This window comes from Propithecus coquereli, unplaced genomic scaffold, assembly GCF_000956105.1.
Source record: "Propithecus coquereli isolate 6110/MARCELLA unplaced genomic scaffold, Pcoq_1.0 Scaffold75, whole genome shotgun sequence".
Classification (NCBI taxonomy): domain Eukaryota; kingdom Metazoa; phylum Chordata; class Mammalia; order Primates; family Indriidae; genus Propithecus; species Propithecus coquereli.
Window position 1 is genome coordinate 2,906,921 of NW_012153618.1, and position 19,301 is coordinate 2,926,221.

Below are 19,301 nucleotides of genomic sequence, written 5' to 3' on the forward strand. Positions count from 1 at the left end.
ATGCCTACAAAGTACCAGAAAATAATTTATAGAATTATTTACTAAACAAAGACATTTGTGAACTTTCTACTTCAAAAGGCCAAAGCCTGGTGAGGTGGTACCTGTCTGTAGTCCCAGCTACCTGGGACGCTGAGACAGGAAGATTGTTGGAGCCTAGGAGTTTGAGATTAACCTGGGCAACAAAGTAAGATGCTGTCTCTTAAAAAAAACAAACAAACAAAAAGCCAAAACAAGGGAGAATTCTAGTGAAAATCTTACCATTTGTATTTGTAAATGGAGATGTACAACACATGCCTGCAGTTCACATGTGAATATTAGGCCTGTCAATTAAATGTTACTTACATTTAAAGCAGCTTCTCCACACTTTTCAATGGCTGCAAGACCCTGATTATGAATGTGTGTCTCCAGCAGTTTTTTCAACTCTCCTAGGCCATCCTGGATTCTAGATACAAGATTATACATGCGCCCCAAGTCTGAAAGAAGAAGGAGCCACCTTTATGTGCCGAAGAAACTCTGCATAGCCATTCCACTAATTATGTATTTATATTGAGATGAAAGATATTCTGAAATAAAATAACCATGTTTTTAGGCCTTAATAATTAAAAGCACTTAATTATCACCCAGTATTTTCTATTTGGTATATTTTGCTTAAAAAAATGAAGTTATGCTATTGTAAAAGTATATTTTTCCCCTTCTATGAGAACCACTAACACAAAAATAGAGAAAGAAAATCTATTATCAGAAACTGTATCTAATGATTCCTGAAATTCTCAAGATCAAGATAGTATTTATGGCTGACACATAATAGGCACTCAAATATTTGTTTTTAAAAAATGAATACATTTCCACCAAATTGATACTAATTAATCAACACTTATGTGCACATATAGTAGTAATTATTCATCAGGTGTTGGGCAGGTGGGAGGGGGAGGAGGGGATGGGTATTTCACACCTAATGGGTGCGCGCTGTCTGGAGAATGGACACACTTGTAGCCCTGACTCAGGCGGGGCAAAGGCAGTATACGTAACCTAAACATTTGTACTCCCATAATATGCTGAAGAAGGGAAAAAAAAAAAAAAATGAATAATTTAAAGGAGAATATAGGTATCTACCTCAATGATACAAACAAATGAGGCACAAAAGGGTCCCCCCATTCTTCACTTCATGTATGTATGGCACATAGTTAATTTATGAGGGCCAAAGAAGAAAAAATCCTAAATCCAAACATTAATCTTTCACTGAGCCCCTAATATGCCCCAGTAAAACATGAAAGTGGTTAAGGGAAATACAAAATAATATTCTTCTCATCTCAGAGAATTTCCAAAGGAAGAATAGCCAAAACATTAGGGGTAGTAGTATCATTTCATGCTGACATGTACAGAACAAGTCATATTCCAAATTAAGCTGAAAAGATGCTCTTCCCTCCAAGTCACAAGGAAATCCTCTCCAGAGGTCTGAAATCAATACACAATATATAGACGCATGCGCGTGTGAGCATCTTTTAAAAAATGACTGACGTGGGTAAGGAATGCTGTTGACGCAGAGTCCAGAATTTCAATCGATTTCAAAACTGCAGATAATAAGTACCTACATTTCATGAGAGTTAGTGGCTCACCTTCATTTTTGTCAGCATCCAATAAATTCTGAAATTCTGTGTGGAAAATTTCCAAGTGTTTTTCAATGAGGACTTGCTCACATTTCCTTGCTAATTCATCTTGTGTGCTTTCGTGAAGATAAACCTGAACTCTTCGTTGTTCCTCAAGCAGACGAGCCTCTGCCTGGAAAGAATTCATTCAGATGAATGGTTTGGATTCATGCGCAAAGAATCATTATGTGAATAATAGCAAATTAAATTTACAAACCTACCCTAATAAAATATGATTAATGAAAAAAGGGAAGAGGTGTTTTGATTTTAGGGTAAATGACAACCATATTTAAACCACTAATATGTTCCATTTTCTCTGCAATATATATCTCCATTTCAAATTCCTCTTTAAGTGTCCTAACAGTAACGGTTCAAGAGTCTTTGCATCAATTTTTTCCTTTGGGTAAGTAGTATTTCATCTTTTTAAGATAATATTCCTATCTGACATCCTAATAAACCTATGGGTCTTCTCCTGGACATGAACACCAAGTTAAGATGCCTACTTTTGATTGAAACCTACTTAAAGAGTCACACAAATATAATATCTGAAATGACCACATAGAAATAATCACTAGCAGTTAGACTTTTAAAAAAATTAAAGAAAAACATTAGAGCCTTCTCTTGCTGATCACTGAATATGTACCTCTGAAATCTACTAGGTTATTTATGCATCTCAATTTCTTGCATTTCCCTCTAAGGAAAAGAGGAAAACAAAGATGCAATATAACAGCAGCAAAATTAGTACAAGTCAGTATATTTTACAATCTGCCATCGGAAATACACGTGGTGTAAAGTGTCACTGGGGAACCACTAAATTATCAAAGCGAGGAAGAAAATTCACCAATAATCTCAAATTATTCACATGATATGAATAAAGAGACAAAAACTATATTTTTTGTAAATATTGTAAAAATGCCAATATTTTCCAAAATGATTTACAAATTTGGTATAATTTTAAAGAAATCTGGAAAAATTGCAACTGGAAATGAATAAACACTCAAGAGCCAAGAAAACATAAAATGAAAAAATGACTAGGCAGGACTTGTACTATCAAGAATGAACAACAGTGAGACAGCTGTTTAGACCACAGCACAGAAGTTAAAATCTTACTACACGTTCTAAATAGTTAAATGTGAAACATAAATTTGGAAATATCTGTAGGTATCACAAGGTCAATATCCTTAATATATAATGATCTCCAACAAATCAGTATATATATCCAAATAAAAACATGAGAAAGGAAAAGGAACAATTCACAAATGAAGAAATAGAAAAAATTTGAAGTTATCAAATTTCCAATACGAAATAGTTAAATTATAGCATATTCAGTTAATGAAATACCATTATCCACTAAAATAAACATAAAATGTTAATATAACAAATAATTAGTGAACAAGTTACAAAAAACCTAAAGCATTATTCCAGTTTGGTTTACATACGTAATCAGCAACAGTGCCCCAGGCTTATAGGTTTATGTTATTTGTATTTTCCAGGAAGTCTACAACTAACGTGTAGTTTTGTTTTTCTGATTACAAGGCTATTTTAAAACAATAAGAGACTTTATATGCTTTAACTCAAAAAGTTCTAAGTTAAGATCCTGCTACTTCATATCCAGTGTTTTGTTAAGCTAATAACTCCAGGACAAAAGCTGGTGAAATAGAGAACATGCAAACCAAATAGCACCACTTTTTCTGCTGTGTTTAACCTGTTTTTTGAAAGAAGATAATCATTTTAGGTGGCAAAACAGACTTTTACTCCTTCCCAAGTGGAAGATTAGGCTTTGACGCCACTGCTGACTGAGCCTCTGAGGAGCCCAACTTTCCACCTCTTAGCTTTCTACAGACCATTCCTGCAGGGCTGAGTGGGCAGGAGGGGCAGACAGGCACCTAGGTGGCTAGAGAAACAGCCACAGCCAGAGGGGCCGCAATAGCTTATTTTATATATTGGTAAAGAAACCAAGGTCCTAGGTTTTTTTTTTTTTGAGACAGAGTCTCACTGTGTTGCCCGGGGTAGAGTGCCGTGGCGTCATCCTAGCTCACAGCAACCTCAAACTCCTGGGCTCAAGCGATCCTACTGCCTCAGCCTCCCGAGTAGCTGGGACTACAGGCATGCGCCACCATGCCCGGCTAATTTTTTTTTTTTTATGTATATATTTTTAGTTGTCCAATGAATTTCTTTCTAATTTTAGTAGAGACGGGGTCTCGCTCTTGCTCAGGCTGGTTTCGAACTCCTGAGCTCAAACAATCCGCCCGCCTCGGCCTCCCAGAGAGCTAGGATTACAGGCGTGAGCCACCGCGCCCGGCCTGGTCCTAGGTATTGAGCATCATTTGGTTTTAGAAAGGACATCCATTTACATTCTTCATTGATTCCAAGTCAAATAAGCTCTTGGTCATCACTGTACTTGGCAGATAATTGTATTAGAACATCACAATCGAATTCAGATGACTAAATGAAATTAAGCAATTAAAGACTGCCCCATTAATTCTATTAGGATCAGTTCCCAGTCAAAAAAAAAAAGGTAAGCAAATTAACGAAGCAAGGTATGTTTTATTTTTACAGTCCTCAAAAAATGACATTAGAAATCTAAATAGTCACACAAACTTTTTGTAATCCAGATTGGTCTCAATCACATGAGATAGTAAGATATTAAAAACACTAACATGGCTTACAGTTGTTAACTCTTCAAAGCTATCCTTAGAAAGACAAGCCAAAAGTCTCAAATGCTTCCACTAAAATGCTCATGACAACAGAGAAAAGTGAACACAGACCCGCAGAGTATTTGGTGTCTAGCCCTAATTGGCTGAGGAAAGCAGAATATTTCTTGAGGTTCATGCTTTATCTCAATATTGTTCATGAGTTTTGCATTCTATTTCCTGACAGAATGTTTGTTTTATTATAAACATAATTTCTCCCTAAATTATTGAATAAGGTTCGCCACCTTTAATCCTGTGGTTTTACATCCCTTCAGGCACTTACTGGAGGTTCTGTGTAATGTATATTCGTGGTACCAAACACATCAGGCTTGCTGTTTGCCACACACTATTCTAAGCATCTTTTTATAAATAAACAAATAAATAAATCTTAATCTCATTTTAAATTTTTTAAATAAATTAAAGCTCATTTAATCCCCGTTATTACCTATTATTATTCCCATTTTACAGATGAGGAAATTGAGGAACAGAAAGGTTATGATCATCCCCCTAGTAAAGGGTAGAGTGGGGATTTAAAACTAGATTAATAACCCAGTTTGGACACAATGCAATAGGATAAAAGCAAAATATTCACATGGTTAGACCGCAATTTTATGCTTATCAACTCTCTGCATTATGGACTTTCAAAATGTGATGAAGTCATGTTTGGTATGAGCCAAGCAGATTCAGGTCAAACTTTTTAAGTCCTCTAGAAAAGAATCCCCAGGATGTAGGAAGCATACTGCTTCCTTGAAAGGAGGGATCATGCTGGATTGGAAATATCCAGGCCATTAGAAATCTTTGCTCCTCAAGTTGCCTTTGGTTTCAGACCTGATCTTAAAAACAGATTTCCCTATTTGGGAGTGCTTACGTAGCTCTGTCCTAAAAAGCTGTTTTCCTTGCACCAGAGTAGTACTACCTTCATCAGTGTGAATAAATGAAATGACCACAACTCGTTAAGAAGTCCACAAGAACAGGCTCCTACCGCTATTATGGTAAGAGGATCCCGGTAAGAGGATCCACTTTCACGACGTATGGTTTTAAAAGAATCATCATATATAGCAGAGTTCAATAATAGATGTGTTTATGAAAACTACACTGTCAAACTAAAAAATGAAAGAACAGGCAATGCTAAGATTCAAAACAGATCATGTTTCAAAAGTTCGTTTGTCAGGCAGTTGTTTGAAACTCTAAGTGAGCTAGTTAGGTTCCAGATGAGTAAACAAAAGTCAATTTAACCCATAAAAATAGACACAAGGACCTATTACTATTCTAAGTATAAAACTTCTGAACAGTTTCATTTTTCTTAGATTTTGAGATATTAGAAATTTGTTGAGGACTTTCAACTTCAAACTTCTAAGCCCCACTTATAACCACTATGTCCTATAGGCAAATACATTCAGGATATTACAAACTGGGTAGGACTTTCTCCACGTGGTTATAAACTTTCTAAGTTGACTTACTAACTTCCTATCCTAGCATATGGAAAAAGGGATTCCGCAGTCCATCCACTCTCCATGTGAGTAGGGAATAAAGGGCAAAGCAAATATCAGACTCAGTGAGACCCAGAAGCCCTGGAAATCTCCTACTACATCTAGTTCAAGAATCACACCTGCTGCCTTTTTTTGTAAATAAAGTTTTACTAGAACTCAAGCACATTCTTTTGTTTATATAAGCTCCTTGGAGAATCAGAAGCACTTGTACTCACTAAAGACACTATAGGACAACAATGCACCACCTATGATTTGTGAAGAAAGCTGCATATGCTAAAAACAACAACTTGAGTAGCAATGACTTTTTAACTTAAGTCTACTTTAAATACTATGTTTAAGCTTACCTTTTTCATATATTCAGTAACTGGGTTCTGCTGCAAGAATTCAGTACTCTCTCTGGTATAAAATCTCTCTGTGTCAGCCAAAAATTGAGACTCAAAGGATTCTTTATACACTGTTAACGTAGGGCCCTTTGCAAATGCATCATCTTCATTCAGCCCCAATTCCACTAGAAATAAATATGAACTATATTTCAATTACCCTATTTTTTGTTATATTTCACAGAATATACTTGGGTGTAGCATTCAGTTTAACCTATGCTTAACAGGCAAATGTGAAATAGCAGGACATAAGGCAACTCTGTTATTCACTAGTACTAAAGTCCACTCTTTCCATAAAATAAAAAAGAAAAAGAATCCAAGACATATAAAAAGCAAGTAATTCTGACCCATGGCCAGGTATGCCTCAAAATTACCATGAAGTTCATTTAGAGAACTTTTATATTTCTAAAAAGAATGACTAATTTTAAATTTTCAAAGAAATACAATGCTATCCAAGTTTTTAAGATACTGCATTACTTTATCAATTTCTCAATCTCAATTTTTTCAAGGTGATATAGATTTCTGGTTATCATTCAGCTCAAGTAATGACACTCTGTCATATTGTTTATCCCGTAATTCAGTATGAGACCAGAAAAAAAAAAAGATGCAAATGTCTATTTAATCAAAATTTCCTTAAGGCACAAGGATCAAACAACTATTATGATGGTTAAAATAAAATCACATTGACCTAGAGAGAATTTTAAGTATCTTTATAAATGCTAACAATATTCTTGATAATATTAAAATATTTTAAAAATGAATCTGTTAAATGCAGCAGTCCCCAATCTTTCTGGCACCAGGGACCAGTTTCATGGAAGACAATTTTCCATTGGTGGGGGAGATGGTGAGTGAGCAATGCGGAGCAGCTGTGAATACAGACGGAGCCTCACGCGCTTTCTCCTGCGGTGCGTAGCCTGGTTCCCAAAAGGCCATTGACAGGTACCATTCCGCGGCCTGGGGGACTGCAGTGTTAGAGTACTGTTAACTGCCATTTGATATGAACACTCCGAAAAAATTAAAGGGAAATTATTTACCGTAAGACTGTACAACTCCACTAATCAGCCTTGTATTGATGGTTTCACCATTTCTTTCCTTTTCAATCAGTTTTAAAACAGCATTTGTTACCTTTAGAAATGATATAGAAAAACATTTAAAATATATAAATCACAGAATGCTATATATATTACTACATATCTGTTAAACATTCAAAGCCATTCAACAATGCAAGATGAGAGATACCCTGAGATACTCCAAAGGAGTGAGGAAGACAAAGACTAAGAGATGAAATTGGTACGGGATGTTAAAAGGAACACACACCCACTCTCTCTCTCTCTCTCACACACACACACTCTCTCTCACACTCACACACACTCTAACACACACATGCACTCACACACACACTCTTACACATACACTCACACAAACACATGCACTCACACACTCACACACACACACTCACTCTCAAACACACACAAACACACGCACGCTCTCTCACACACACTCTCATACACTCACACACACACTCTCACATACACACACACCCTCTCTCACACACACACACACACACACACACACACACACTCTCACACAAGTAGGTACCTGTTTATTCAATGGCCTGAACAGACAATCTCTCCAAGTCACCAATGCAAGCTGGATAAAAAAGAAAAAAGAAAAGTATAAAATGTCTATACTTTCCAAAGTATTGAAGTCACAAGAAATAACCTAAATCCCAAATTATTTTATCAAAATTTCTGTATTATAACTTGGTCAAAATCTATTAATATTATCATGATGAAATCAAAGAGCCACTCTATTAACAACTTCAAGAGGCATCAAAGTACAGACATTTATCAGCTCACATTTTAACGGTTAAGATAAAAAGAAAATTTGGATTCAAGGAGAATATTCATAACAACTTAAAGGGCAACAGCAGAGTCAATCTATAAATTTGTTCACTGAACCAAACAAATTTAATTTTGACCTAACACACTTACTAAAGACAATTTCATTTATTACCCTAGTTTCCTAATGCTCAGTAAAACAAATTATAGACTATAAAAATCTACCAAGTTCTGTATGGTGATTGAATACACTTTAAATGGATGCAGTTTATTGTACATAAGTTATTCAGATTTCCCATTTTATGTGTGTGTATGAAAGAGAGATGCATTTTTAAAGTGAGTGTACAAACATCATATGGCTTATTTTTCCACTTCTCTAAACTTCCCATAAGAGTTGTATCAGAAAATTAATTACTATAAAATGTTCCCAGAAAGAGAAATGTTAGAATTCATACAGTAAACCGTTAGGAAAATTGTTCTCAGTTAAAATAAAATTCAAATTTATAACAATTTAATACACAAATACAAACTGTGAAGAAATTCATTTAAACATAAATGCCATCAGTCTTCTTTTTCCCAAATTTAACTATAAACACAACTGGGTTTATGTAAGATACGTATTTCTGAAAAGATTATATGTGAATTTAATCTATAGAAAAAACTTTCAAAATGGTATTTCTTTTAAGAAAAAAGAAATCGAAGGAAAGCAATATTTAAGAGAAAAATATTTTTAATGAAGCATGAACAATGTATACTCAAGTTTAGTATCAGAATAAAACTTAAGCTTATCATGTCCAAAAGGTGTTGGAAGGGAAGAGCCTCATTTTCCAGGAGTGAGGAGGGGTGAGAGGTGGGTAGGGGGACTGTTTTGAAAATAACTTTTCCCTGTACAAATTCTTTGTTGCCATTCTCTGACTCTTCAGACCTCTTTAGTGTAGGAGGGAAGCAGTAGTAAAAATGTAAAGCAGGTGGCTATGAACTTCTAACAAAGATATACTATACTTTTTAAAAATAACTTTGTTTCAAACTTTTTTCTAAATTAAGATACCCTTGGACAGGCCTAATCTGACTCTAGATGGATTTGTTATGTCAAAGGAATAAAGAAAGAAAAGTCAGGCAAGATGACAAAGCAGGAATAAAGGTAAGCCAAAGACCTTTTTAGAAGAACAGATTTAGGAGAAAAAAATCTTGCTGAATCACTTTAATATATTATAATAATAATGAAGTTAATTTCTGTCCTCTGGTTGACTTGAGAAGAAACTGACAACTTTCTATAATTTGCAAAAAAGTAAAAGTTAATAATTTGTCATGAAATAATTTTGTGACAAAGCATCACCATTTACTGGAAATTCTGGAAAATACGATCAGGATCATCTGTAAGAACTGTTCCACTGTGTCAACTGATACCCAAGCTTCTAAATGAATTCAACAGGCTCACTGGAATAGCACATATTCCCTCTGTGTGCTATTCCAGGGCACCTAGGTAGGAGTACTGATTGGCCTGAAATTTATGGCTGTATGTTGTATTTCAAAATAGTGCACTTAAGGATGTAGAAAGTATGGGTTTTGAAAGCAGATTAAAAAAAAAAAGATGAATCTTGACAAACCTACTCTATAAAGTATCCTTGTACTTCTTTATGTTTTCTTTAACTGTTGTTGAAACACAATACAGAAAAAGTTAAAAAACTGTAATGATGTTTAGGAGTGTGTGATGTTATCGTAGGGTACACATGGTACTTCAGATCAAGCAGGTTTCTAAAAGGAAATCAACCAAGAACATGATGATTCCTACACTGATAACTTTATGTCTCAGGAAAGCATTTGTACATGAAAAAGAAAAGGGGAAGTACATTATCCATTCCATTACACATGCATATTTCAAAACAACATGTTGTACATCGTATGTATACAATTTTTGTCAACTAAAAATAAATAAAATGTTGAAAAAAGAAAAGAGGACATACAAAAACCTCAAATCAAAAAACTTAGAAAGTTTTATCGGAAGTATGTACTTACATAACAAAGTATCATTATGAAGCAATAAGCATTTTTTGGTACAGAAACTATGCTACATAAATGATAAAAACTAGTCATACATCTGAGATACATTATGTTTTTCTTTAAATTTGTCAAAAGCAAAGCAAAAATATTGCTATACAGCAACACTCTTGGATTTGGAAATAACCTCGCTACACAGAATTTGACATTTTAACAACACTGGTCCAAAAAGGGTACTGTTTATCTGACAGCCTATGAACAGTCTGTCTGACTGTTCTGTTGTTCTGAGTCCTCTTGTAATTGGTCTAGAAGGCTGGGTCTCAAACTGGAGTGTGCATCCGAATCACCTGGAGAGCTTGTTAAACAGATTGCTGGGCCCTGTCTCCAGAGTTTCCAATTACATAAATTTAGGATGAGGCCTGAGAATTTGCATCTCTGACAAGTTCCCAGGTGACACTGATGCTGCCGATTGGGGATCATGCTTTGAAAACCCATGGGCCTAAAAAACCTGGGATGACTGAAGAAACATAATAATGAGGGTGATTTCCTGAAGCAGGGTTTCCCAGACCGCAAAAATACACGAGGGCCAATCTTTAGGGCTTGAGTCTCAGGTAAGGTACCTGATTTGCCTGGGACTGCCAGGACTTAGGACTTCCAGTGCTAAAATTCAGGCAGTTCCAGGTAAAATGTGATGGTTGGGTTGAATAATTAAAGAAGAAACTTTTAAAAAGTAAATGCAGAAGTGTGCAAGTTGTATCTTAAAACACCAACTTACCTACACTTCTACTTTATTACCACAAAATAATTAAGGGTCACTTACTGATGACACAAATAAAATTAGCTTACTGTTCTGAAAACAGCTTAGTATTTGCCTAGATCCCCTCATTAAAAATTCACATTTAGGGCCAGGCACGGTGGCTCACGCCTGTAATCCTAGCACTCCGGGAGGCCGAGGCAGGAGGATTGCTTCAGCTTAGGAGTTTGAGATCAGCCTGAGCAAGAGCGAGACCTCGTCTCTACTATAAATAGAAAGAAATTAGCCAAACAACTAAAAGTAGAAAAAATTAGCAGGGCACAGTGGCGCATGCCTGAAGTCCCAGCTACCCGGGAGGCTGAGGCAGGAAGATCGCTTGAGCCCAGGAGTTTGAGGTTGCTGTGAGCTAGGCCGACGCCACAACACTCTAGCCCAGGCGACAGAGCAAGATTCTGTCTCAAAAAAAAAAAAAAAATACACATTTAAAAGGTTTTTAAAAACATCTTACCGAGTAGATCTCATATATTCCTTTTCGTCCTTCGTCACATTCACGGCGAACCCAATGTCTATTGAGGTAGGCACAAATTCCATTCAGCACTTTGCTTGAAAATCGATAATCTTCCCATTGTTGAGTGTAGAATTTCAGTACACTCTCATCCATCAAATCTTCTCCGTCCTAAAAACAAGTTAACTAAAACTTTAAGATGACTAATTTGTCACCTAATAAATTAAAGATAAATGTTAATAAAAACAAATCCATTGTGTCAGAATATATTGATGCATATGGTTTTAGAATGGTTCTTTAAATTACTCTGCATACAAAAACATGCTAATTAATATAAATTCTCACAAGAACATAGCAAAAATATTTTATCTCAAACTAAGCTGGAACTTTTTCATAGTATTAAATATGCATATGTATACTAAAAAAGTACCCTGAATTTTTAGAATGAGGATAATTCCCTCTTATTAAGAAATTCACCTCAAAATCTCTATTTTTGATATTTTCCCTGTTAAAAAAAATTAACATGTCCTAATAACAATTTAGACCATGAGGCCAATACTTTTCCATTTTTAAATGCGTCTTCTTCCTTCTTTAAATTTACTTAAAAATTATAAAAATGTATAGCTTTTTGTGGTAATCTGTTGCATTTTTATAAAAATAAGTACAATGGTGCATTTCTACTTTAACAAGACTGTGTGAAGAAAATGTGCATTTACCAAAATTATTTTTACTGAATTTCCACAACTTAAACCACAAATTTTTATTTGAAGGAAACTAACTTGAAATTTTTTCTTAGGTATTAATGGTATCTACAAAGTCAGTCTCACCCTTTGAAAATCAAGCACTGCACACCACTCGATGGGCTGCACAGAGAAGCACTGAAGGGAAGGCAAGAGGGGGGGGGCTCCCCCGGGGCAGGGGGGCCTGGGGCGAGCCTCGTGCCTTCTCTCCACCTTGGTGTCTTCAAGTGCAAACTAGAAGGTCTTAACAGACCTGAAGCTCCATAAATACATGGGACACAATGATCCAACAATCCATGTAAAAACCTCAATGTATCTTGACACAACCAAATTTTGGTTCATTTAAATTTAAATAATATGAAATGAACTTAAAAATGAAAGCTAAGCTATTCTGGATGATGCTATATGACCTTTTTAAAATGCAAAAATATGATTGATGGCATAGCTACGGATACTTTTATACAACACAAATATACTGTTTCTCACTTTACTATTGAAGATTAATCACAACATTCACTTTAAAGTGTTGTGAATAAAAATACAAAGGCACATAGGCTGACACCGTTTGGGGAACATGAAAATGACACTACATGAGTCACAATTTGTGGTCAACCAACTACAGTCTGTTATAATAACGTCTAAGTTTCCGGTTAGCTTACAAAATATATTAAGAAAAACAATTTTGCAGCATGCTGAAATTTTTTTGCATGTTATCTGTATAAATCAAAAATCTTTAAGATATATACACAGAAGAGTCCCTGTAAATTTCCCAGGGCAGAGAGTAGAGATGTCTTCACTCACTCTACGTAATATGTTTGGCACCAGACAAAGGAGCCCCCCTTGCCCATCCTGCGGCTGACTGTAAGGCCTTACACTGCCTTTGCTACAACAGAGGATGAAGACTGAGGAAGAAAAAGGCAGAAGATGAAGGGAAAAAGACTCCATCACTGCCCAAGTGAAGGCCTGGAGCAGGATGAACCCATGCTCAAAGGAAATGGATATTCACAGTGAAACTCTTCCTAGTCAAGGGCACAACTTCACCGCACTTTTGAAACCTACTTCGTGACCATGTGTAAAAAGCAAGATCACATTTGAAAAATGTGATTACCAAAGACTAAGCAACCTTATAATTGTTTATACATTTTGACAGGAAATACCACACTGGGTTCAAAATAAAATATAGGTAATTTGAATATATAACTATTTGTTTTAAATGAAAAGGTTCATCAATCTCTAACAACCAAATACAAATGGTTAATAATTTAAGGAAAGTACTATTATGGTGTAAGGTATCAAAAATTTCTATTAATAATTTTATTTAAAAAACTGAATATGGTTTATGAAGGTTTTATTTTCATAATGGGTAAAAGACTAAGCAATACAAAAACATCTTCACGTACATTAGTGCCTACAGCAATGAACAAGTAACAGTGAAGGATTATTTAGCATTTAAGTTAGACCCACTACTTCACTACTTTTTTTTTCATTGTATTATAAATGCTTAGTATAAATGTAAAACATCTTACCTTGAGAAGATTTGTCAAGTAATTTTTCAAAAATTCCTTAAGCCGTTTGTACAATTCCAGGCCAACAAACTGAGCTCCTCCAGGCGTCTGGCCCTTTTTGGATTTAGAAGGAGGGACTCCGGCTCCTCGTGCTTGGTTTGACTGGTGTACGCTAGTACAGTAGTTATAAACGTGGCTTGGAGAAAAGTTAAGGAAATCAACATGCATCATAGGTGTTAACAGTGATTAATATGAACATACTATATTTCATTATCAGTACATTCCCAATATACCAACCAAAACCTGTTAAAAACCAGAGAGAAAAAAAGATACCATTCATACTATCAATAAAGCTAAACGTCAACAAGCCCCATTCACAAGGTGTTCCCTACGCCTAGAGAGCAAAAGAGCTAAGAAAGGGAATGGAATGTTCCAGAGGAAGGCTGCCAAGAAAAAATTCAGACCTTTTAGATTACTTAATGTGATCGATCTTGTGGAAAATTGTCCCAAAAGTGTGTTTTCAGAAGGTATGAAAAGAATTGGCAATCGGTACAACGGAAAGGTTGCAAATGAAAAAGAAAAAAGCAATTATTTACTCCAGGAAAAACAAAAAGCTAAAAATAATTATCATCTATTATGATGCTTAGCTATAAATAACATTTCCAGAAGCACGCATTCTAAATACCGAAATAATCAAAACTTTATTTTGAAATTATTTAGAAATGGATTTAAATAAAACATTCTGCAGATGAAAAGCAGAAATGGCAAGAGAACCAAGTCCTCCTATTACTATAAAGAGCCACAGACATCTGAAACTGACCAGTCAACAGCAGCGGTGTCCACACACTACTGAGACATACGGAGATGCATGCATGGCAGCGGAGACAGCAACCGTCCAGAACAGCTGCATCAGCAGGGGGAGCGGAAAGGGAATGGGGAGATAAGGGTGGGAAGGCAGAGAACCCCTGTGCTGTTATATAACCTTCAAATACGATAAGCTTATCTGCATGTATTATTACTTGGATAAGATTAATAGAAAGACACTTACACTGACTCAGAGAAAGATCAGTAAAACAGCACACACACAATATTCTGGTATACTTAAGAATTTACTATATGAAGATACTTCAGTGGGTAAAGATTATTTAATAAATAGCATTTGGTTAAGATATTTCTAAACATTCCATATTCCAAAGTATATTACAAATGGATTAAGAATTAAAATATACAAACCAAAACCATAAAACCAAGAAGATATAATAAATACAATGCTTACCTGTTCTCAGGTTGGAGAGGCCCTTTCTAAGCAAGGTCATACAAATACTTAATCTGAAAATTTGAATATATTTAAATAAAAAAACCCTTACAGAGTTACTATCTTTAATAAATTAAGGCAATTTAAAACAATATGAACAATCAATCTCTATGGAAACATACGCAAAGCATATTGACAGAAAATTCAAAAAGTAAAGGAAATAAATATTGATGGCCAAGAACTTAATAAGATACTTAACTTCAGTAGTAATCAAAGAACTTTATCTTAAAACAATAAATTTTATTAAATGTTTTGATTGCACAGAGAATCACAGATTACAATAAACCATCGTATGCTCATGACTCAATTTTGATAAACTTACTGTATTCCCACGCTTGTCTCATATTCCACCTACACTCACCCCCCAACTTTTAAGGAAATGAAACATTACAGATTATAACTGAAACACTATGTTCTCCTCTCTAATCTCACTCCTCCTTCCTTTCACCCTAGAAGCAAATGCCCCCATGTGTTGGTATATATCATTCCTATGAATGTTTTTATATTTCATTGGGTAACTATATGAAATATATTTTGCATGTCTTACATTTTTAGATTACACGAATTATAATATGTACATTTGCTTCTGCCACTTGTTTTTGGTAACATTTGAGATAGCTACAGGTGTATATAATACACCGTATAGTATATATTTACAACAATTTATTCTCTGGTTGATGGACCTTACTAATGATCATTTTAGCAGGTACCAATTTTTGATATTTACAAAGCTAGAAAGAATAGAACTAGCACGTCCCCTTGCATACATGTTACATGTACAGGTTTCTTGCAGCACAGAATTACCAAATGACAGGAGAGGTCCATTTTATTATATGTTGCCACATTTGCTCTATAAAAGCCGCACAGCCCCCAGCAGTGCATGAGTTTTACCACCCACAACCTCGCTGTACGTATGTTGTGGTTTACCATGGTCTTAATATGCAAATCTCTGAGTAGGGTGTGACTAAGCACCTTAGAGGTTTATCATTTTGATTATCTCTTCTGTATATTGTCTGCTCATATCCTTCAGTTTTTAAAAAAAACAAGTTTGCTCAGACATTAATGATGGGAATGCCAAATGGTACAACCACGTTGGAGAACAGTTTGGCAGTTCCTTATGCAAATCGTGGTATAGTCATAGAATAGAATATTACCCAGCAGTTTAAAAAAATAAACGGATACAAAAATCATGAATGAATCTGAAAGCATGTTGAATGCAAAAAAAGCAAGACATATATGATTCCATTTATATGAAGTTCTCAAACAGGCAAAACCTAATCTATGGACAGAAATTAGAAGAGTAATTTCTTCTGTTTCTTTGAAGGTGAAGACTGACCAAAGGGGACTTCCTGTATCTTGATTAGGGTGTTGTTTACACAAATGCATACGTCCCTCAAAAAAAATTCAAACCATGCACTTAAGATACATACATTTTGCATCATATAATTTCTGCTTTAGAAGCCGTCATATTTTAAAAAGGCGAGCATATAATGTTTCTGCTACAAACTGAAAAAAAAAATAAGTTCTCTTAGACTTGCAGTTTTTTGTTTATTGTGAAAGCCATCCTTGATCAATGATATATACCACAACTATCTTGTTTGTAGCATAATTTTTCTTTTTGTATATCGCTGGATGAAGAGAAATCCTTAATTTATCATCAAGTCTATCCAAATTTTCTTTTATGGCTTGTGTTTTGTTTATGAAATCCTCCCCTCCCAAAACAATAATTCTACTGCATTTTCTTTTAAAGATGATTCTCTCATTGAGGTTTCCAATCTTCCTAAACTTGAATATAATAAGGAAAATTTTATTTTTCTCTGTGTGGTTCAAAAACCACATAAGGAATGGTCCACCCTTTCCTCACTACATGTACTGCTACTTCTAGAAAACTGTCCATTCCAACTATATTTTCTAGTTCAGTCTTCTTTTAAAAAATTTCTGCTTTTTCTGTAATATCCCTTTATTTACTTTTAACACAGGCATACCTTAGAGACATTATGGGTTCAGTTCCAGAGCATTGCAATAAAGTGAACACCACAAAAGGCAAGCCACAAATTTCCTTTCTTTCCCAGTGCATATGAAAGTAATGTTTATGATATGCTGTAGTTTATTAGGTAATACCATTGCGTTTAAAAAAGTATATGCCTTAATTAGAAAAATAATTTATTGCTGAAAAGTGCTATCAATCATCTAAGCCTTCAATGAGTCCTAACCCTTTTTGCTAGTGGAGGGTCTTAGCCTTCAATGTTGACAGCTGCTGGCTGATCAGGGCGGTGGTTGATGAGGGCTGGGGTGGCTATGGCAATTTCTTAAAATAAGACAACAATGAAATCTTCCTTTCACAAAAGGTCTCCCTGTAGCAAGCAACGCTCTTGGATAGTATTTTACCCACAGGAGAACTTCTCTCAAAAAAAATTAGAGTCAATCTTCTCAAACTCTGCCACGGCTTTAACAACCTAGTTTATAGAATATTCTAAATCCTTTGTCGTCATTTCAACAACATGCACGGCATCTTCATCAGGAATATATTACGTCTCCACTCTTTGCTTATCCATAAGAAGCAACGCCTCATTTGTTCGAGTTATATCGTGAGATCACAGTGATTCAGTCACATCTTCAGGCTCCACTTCCGATTCTAGTTCTCTTGCTATTTCTACCACATCTGCAGTTAGTTCCTTCCTCCACAGAAGTTCTCAGCCCCTCAAAGTCATTCATGAGGGATGGAATCGACTTCTTCCAAAATCCTGTTTATGTTGATATTTTGACCTCCTCCCACATATCATGAATGCTCTTAATGGCATCTAGAATGGTAAATCCTTTTCAGAAGGTTTTCAATTTACTGTGACCAGATCCATCAGAATATTCACTACCTGAGGCAGCTATAGCTTTATAAAATGTAGTTCTTAAATAATAAGACCTGAAAGTTGAAATTACTCCTTGATCTATGGGCTACAGAATGAATGTTGTGTTGGCAGGCACGAAAACATTAATCTCCCTCGTACAGCTCCATCAGAGCTCTTGGGTGACTAGGTGCATTGTCAATGAGCAGTAATACTTTGAAAGGAGCATTTTTTTCTGAGCAGCAGGTCTCAACAGCAGGCTTAGAATATTCAGTAAACCACACTGTAAACAGATGTGTTGTCATCCAGACTTTGTTGTTCCATTTATAGAGCACAGGTAGAGTAGACTTAGCATAATTCTGAAGGACCTTGGGATTTTCAGAATGGTAAATGAGCGCTGGCTTCAATTTAAAGTCAGCAGCTGCATCGGCCCCTAACAAGAGAGTCACCCTGTCCTTTTAAGATTTGAGGCCAGGCACTGACTTCTCCCCTTTCAGCTATGAAAGTCCCAGATGGCATTTTCTACCAATAGAAGGCTCTTTTGTCTACACTGAAAATCTGTTGTTTTGTGTAGCCACCTTCATCAATGATCTTAGCTAGATCTTCTGGATAACTTGCTACTTTAACTTATACTTTAATGTGGAGATGGTTTCTTTCCTTAAACCTCATAAACCAACGCGTGCTAGCTTCAAACTTTTCTCTGCAACTTCCTCGCCTCTCTCAGCCTTCAGAGAATTAAAGAGAGTTAGGGCCTTGCTCTGGATTAGGCTTCAGCATAAGGGAATAATGTGGCTGGTTTGATCTTCCATCCAAACCACTAAACCTTTCTCCATATAAGCAATAAGGCTGTTTCCCTTTCTTATCATTCATGGTTCACTTTTAATTTCCTTCAAGAACTTTTATTTGCATTTACAACTTGGCTAACTGTTTAGTGCAAGGGGCCTAGTTTTTGGCCTATCTCAGTATTCGACATGCTTTCCTCACTAAGCTGAATCATTTCTAGGTTTTGATTTAAAGTAAGAGATGTGCAACTCTTCCTTTCACTTGAACACTTTGAGGCCATTGTAGGGTGGTTAACTGGCCTAATTTCGATATTGTTGTGTGACTCAGGGAACAGAGAGGCCCAAGGAGAGGGAGAAAGACAGCAGAATGGCCAGATGGTGGAGTCACAATGCATACATTCACCGATTAAATTTGCTATCTTAATATTGGTGCAGTTGATGGCACCCCAAAACGATTGCAACAGTAACATCAAAGATCACTGATCACAGATCACATTAACAAATACAATAATGCAAAAATGTGAAACATTAGGAGAATTACCAAACTGTGATAGAGACACGAAATGAGCACCTGCTGTTGGAAAAATGGCACCAATACACCCAGCTTGATGCAAGGTTTCCACAAAACTTCAATTTGTAACAATGACAACAAAAAAAAGTAATTATCTGTGAAGCACAATAATGCAGAGCACAACAAAACAAGGTATGCCTGTGGTGTGGTTTTTTATGATTAATTTTGCCAAAGGATTGTCTAGTAGTCTTTTTAAAGAACCAGTTTGGGTTTTATTAATTTTCGTTACTGTATCTGCACT

At 35.6% G+C, this 19,301-nt stretch overlaps 1 protein-coding gene across 1 annotated transcript in view; it reads right to left on the bottom strand.

Annotated features, from left to right (window-relative positions):
• The window catches only part of CUL1 (cullin 1), a 105,169-nt gene that overhangs the window by 30,289 nt on the left and 55,579 nt on the right, over positions 1-19,301 (bottom strand). Inside the window, exons 3-9 of the mRNA XM_012662136.1 lie at positions 13,574-13,748; positions 11,311-11,478; positions 7,809-7,859; positions 7,244-7,334; positions 6,174-6,337; positions 1,617-1,779; positions 343-473 (exon numbers count right to left, since the gene is read on the bottom strand). Of these exons, the coding sequence (XP_012517590.1) occupies positions 343-473; positions 1,617-1,779; positions 6,174-6,337; positions 7,244-7,334; positions 7,809-7,859; positions 11,311-11,478; positions 13,574-13,748 (943 nt within the window). The remainder of the gene's footprint in view (positions 1-342; positions 474-1,616; positions 1,780-6,173; positions 6,338-7,243; positions 7,335-7,808; positions 7,860-11,310; positions 11,479-13,573; positions 13,749-19,301) is intronic.